The sequence below is a fragment of the Myotis brandtii genome, unplaced genomic scaffold (assembly GCF_000412655.1).
Source record: "Myotis brandtii unplaced genomic scaffold, ASM41265v1 scaffold320, whole genome shotgun sequence".
Classification (NCBI taxonomy): Eukaryota; Metazoa; Chordata; class Mammalia; order Chiroptera; family Vespertilionidae; genus Myotis; species Myotis brandtii.
In genome coordinates, this window is record NW_005362270.1 from 2,140,930 (window position 1) to 2,145,921 (window position 4,992).

General features: G+C 37.5%; 1 protein-coding gene across 5 annotated transcripts in view; it reads left to right on the forward strand.

Moving 5' to 3' along the window:
- The window catches only part of INVS (inversin), a 125,388-nt gene that overhangs the window by 65,952 nt on the left and 54,444 nt on the right, over positions 1 to 4,992 (forward strand). For all 5 annotated transcript variants that reach the window (XM_014543225.1, XM_005870658.2, XM_014543224.1 and 2 more), the window contains exon 4: positions 2,434 to 2,607. In XM_014543225.1, the coding sequence (XP_014398711.1) occupies positions 2,434 to 2,607 (174 nt within the window). The remainder of the gene's footprint in view (positions 1 to 2,433; positions 2,608 to 4,992) is intronic.

Here is a 4,992-nt window from a genome sequence, read left to right on the forward strand (position 1 = left end):
TTCTTTCTTATCTCTGCCCCAATTCTTTTTTATAATTTATCTTTATTGTTGAAAATATTACAGATGTTCCCTTTTGTTTTCCCCATTGACCCCCTCCATAGTGCACCTCCCCTCCCATCCCAGGCCTTCACCACACTATTGTCTGTGTCCATGGATTATGCCCATACGCATATATATTCTTTGGTTAATCTTTTCCCACCCAACCCATCCCCGCCTTCCTTCTGAGATTTGTCAGTCTGTTCCATGCTTCTGTGTCTCTGGACTTATTTTGTTCATCAGTTTATTTTGTTCATTAGATTCCACATATGAGTGAGATAATGTGATACTTGTCTTTCTCCCACTGGCTTATTCTGCCCCAATTCTTGAACTGGGTTAAATCCTGTCTCTGCCCTTTGGACAAGCAGGCAACTCTCATTCATCCTTTGCACCTCGTTGTTGCTCTAACTGGTCTCCTTCACACTAGAGCCTCACAGTCTTCACCCGGGGGGCGGGGGTGCTTAATTAACAAATGTCTTCCTTACTTACACTGATTATCCCTCATAGTAGAACATCAATGCATTATAATCCTAAACGGCCAAATTTCCAATAAGGTTAAAGGTGGAGAGGATCTCAGAAAGTGAAAAGGACAGATAACCCTGCCACTGTGCTTTAACTTTGAATAGGGAGAGGTAAAGGGGCATGAAGTAGGCAGAGACCTTGGTCATGCAATATAGTTGGGTCATATTGACTTTGAAATATCTGTAGTACTAAGCATCTTCGGAAAAACCTCAAAAGAACTATTTTTTTTGTAGGTTTTTTGTTTGTTTGTTTCAAGGCTCCCATATTACACAGACATACTATACTATACAATAGTCCCCCCTTATTTGTGGGGAATACATTCCAAGACCCCGGGTGGATGCCTGAAACTGAGGTTAGCACTGAACCCTATATGTTATGTTTTTTCCTATACATACATACCTATGATAAATTTTAATATATAAATTAGGCACATTAAGAGAATAGCAATAACTAATAATAGATCAATTATAACAATGTACTGTAATAAGAGTTATGTGAATGTGGTCTCTCTCTCTCTCTCTCTCTCTCTGATAACAAGATGGCTACTAAGTGCCTAATGGGCGGTAGGGTATGTGGCATGAATACAGTAAATGAAGGGGTGATTCTTGACTCACTATATAAAGAGATGATTCTAGTCCCAGGCAGGACAGAGCTGGATGGCACAAGATTTCATCACATTACTCAGAACTACACACAGTTTAAAACTTATGAATTGCTTATTTCTGTGGTTTTCCATTTAATATTTTGGACTGCAGTCACGGAAACCACAGAAAAGGAAGCTGTGGATAAGGAGGTACTATTCTATAATGATTGACAAGGATCCCCTCCAGTGTGTTGCTCTACCCTTGTAGTGTTTCTTTTTCCAGATGAGTTGATTCTATCAAATTGGAGGGTTTAAATGATGTGGAGAGAATTGCCTCAGATGGATGGACTGCAATGACTTCTGGGTTGGTGTTTAGGTGACTTACGAGTCAGGGACCCGAAGTGTGAACAAGGTGTGCTTCTACTTTAGTTGTACCTGTAAATAGCTGTCTTCCAGAAAACTAGCACCTCCTCCTTATCAACCAGATGACTGTGAACAACACATTTAACTCCTTTGAATCTCACCTGTAAATTGGGGTTTAAAATCTCTGCTTATTTCACAAAGTTATCATATTTTGAATATAAATAATATGTGCTATATTGGTCAAAATGTGCTAAAGATAATATACTTATTGCTGCTACTATATAGCAATTTGGAGAATACACCAAAAAACATAAAATGTACAAACTCCTTTGACCCAGTAAATTGGTTCCTGATAATTTATTCTTATGAAAAATTTTAAGAAAAAAACAAACCTGTTCTCTTCTATAAAGAAAACATTGGAAATAATATTAGAATGGTTAAATAAAATATGTTGCTTTTATAAAATGAAATATTGACCAGCAACTATGTAAACTAGATGCATATGGAAAGGGGCTAGAAGGAAACATGAAAAAATTAAACAATTGAAAGAGTAGTAGAACTTTAAGTATTTTTCCTCTTACTATTCTGAATGTTATTATTGCAGCAGAATAATTAAAATACTTGAAACACTTTAAAATTTTAAAAAATTTGCCTATCCGATGTGGCTCAGTGGTTGAGCATCAACCTATGAACCAGGAGGTTGCGATTCGATTCCTGGTCTGGGCACATGCCCGGGTTGCAGTTACCATCCCCATTTTGGGGCATGCAGGAGGCAGCCGATCAATGATTCTCTCTCATCATTATGTTTCTATCTCTCTCTCTCTCCCTCTCCCTTCCTTTCTGAAATACATTTTTTAAAAATAATAAAATTTAAAAAAATAATGGCCTCAAACTAAATTTCCTCTTACCATCTCTTGTTTTTCATTTAGGGAAATTATCGTTTCATGAAACTCTTACTCACACGTAGAGCAAATTGGATGCAGAAGGATCTAGAAGAGATGACTCCTCTGCACTTGACCACCCGACACAAGAGCCCCAAGTGTTTAGCGCTTCTGCTGAAGTTTATGGCACCAGGAGAGGTGGATACACAGGATAAAAACAAGGTAATGGAGCGCCAAAATAAAAGACAAATAAGAACAGGAAGCATGTGCTTCCTTTTATAATATGAAACCTCAAGGAAGAAGGCAGGAATTACCCCTCATACACATGATAGAAGAACTCCCAAGTCCCCACATGCCCTAATAAAGTATTTCACTTAAAGTCTGTCATTTTATCCTCCTAGCAACCATGTGTAGTAGATAGTACCATCTTCTTTATACAGATGGAGAAACTGAAGCTCAAGAAGATTAAAATTCTGCCCAAGATCCAAGTGGTGGGACTAGAATTCAAACAGAAACCCCTTATTGAACAGCTGGTTGTGATAGTGACCATGGTGTTAGATTTGTGGTGGCCGATGCATAGTTATTTCCTTTTGGTTCTAGCATCCGCCCTGGCATTTGTTGCTATGATTCACTATCTTCCCTGATTTTGAAGTTTAACATATTGTACACACTGGTCATTGTAATAGACTGGTTATTGCTCTGATCGTTTTTTACAGGGAAAAAATGTAGTCGTTAGTTAGACAAGTTCAATAATCCTCTTTGTTTCAACCAGGCACTTAATTATAGAGTCTTGCTAACTGTAACACTACCATGTAATTAAAACTCTTATGATTACATCCACAATGTTTGTATTCAATAATTCGTTCACTCTCATAGTGTTCTTTGTGTAGTTTTCTGATTTTGTTTAGTAGTCAATCACATAATCCAAAGTTCTGTAATCAACTTTGTTTTACAGCATACTGTAGACTAGTGATGGCGAACCTATGACACGCGTGTCAGAGATGACACGCGAACTCATTTTTTTGGTTGATTTTTCTTTGTTAAATGGCATTTAAATATATAAAATAAATATCAAAAATATAAATCTTTGTTTTACTATGGTTGCAAATATCAAAAAATTTCTATATGTGACACGGCACCAGAGTTAAGTTAGGGTTTTTCAAAATGCTGACATTCTGAGCTCAAAAGGTTCGCCGTCACTGCTGTAGACTAATATTATTCCTAACTCACAGCATCTCCACAGTGCTAATATTTTACTGAAAAAAAGCACTTTGATAAATCCACAAAGAATACTAGTCACTTAAGAAGCTATGAATTTCTTTGGGCTTTATAATGTCTTCCCCAAATATTCTATAAACTTCCTACTCTCTTCCAATACTAGTATATGATTCTGTATGGAACAGGGATGGGAGGTTATCCAGTGTGACAGGTGGAAATGGAACTCCACAGTCTAGGCAGGCACAGAGAAGAAAGTGAGACAAACGCCTAGAGCAGTGATTCTCAAAGTATCTGAGGGTAAGGATCAGTTTCTTTCATTTCCAATCTGTCACAGAGCAATAATTTTATGACATATAATATAAATGCACAACACCAAAAGAACAACCAATTAAAAAGGGGCCTAAAACTTGAATAGACATTTCTCCAAAGAAGATACACAAACAGCCAACAAGCACATGAAAAGATGCTCAGCATCACTATTTATTAAGGAAAAGCAAATCAAAACCACAATAAGATAGCACTTCATACCCTTTAGGATGCAATTATTACGCACATACAAAAATAAGCATTGGTGAGGCTACAGAGAAATTTGAACCCTTGTGCAATGCTGGTAGGAATGTAAATTGGTACAGCCACTGTGGAAAACAATATGACAGTTCCTAAAAAATTAAACATAGAATTACCATATGACCTAGTAATACTCTTTCTGGGTGTACATCCAAAAGAATTGAAATCAGGAACTAGGGCAGATATTTGTACATCCACATTCATAGAAACATTATTCAGAATAGCCAAAAAAATGAAAACAACTCAAATGTTCATTGACAGCAGATCGCTGGATAAACAAAAGGCAGTGTATACATACAGTGGGATATTATTCACACTTTTAAAGGAATTAAATTTTGACACATGCTACAACATTGATGAACTTTGAAGACATTAGGCTAAGTGAAATGTCAGACACGAAAGGAGAAATATTGTCCGATTCCACTTATGAGGTACCTAGAATAGTCAAATTCATAGAGACAGAAAGTAGAACAGTGATTGCCTAGGCCTGGGAGGAGGTGGCAATTGGTAGTCATTGTTAAGTGGGTATGGAGTTTCACTTTGGGAAGTTGAAAAATATTTCAGATGCATGGTCTGATGGTTGCATAACAATTTGAATGTGCTTAATGCCACTGAACTGTACACTTAAAAACTGTTAAAATAGTGAATTTTATGTTATGTATATACTAGAGGCCCAGTGCACAAAATTCATGCACGGGGTGGGGTGTGTGTGTCCCTCAGCCCAGACTGCGCCCTCTCCAATCTGGGACCCCTAGAGGGATGTCTGACTGCCCATTTAGGCCCGATCCCAGTGGAATCGGGCCTAAATGGGCAGTCAGACAT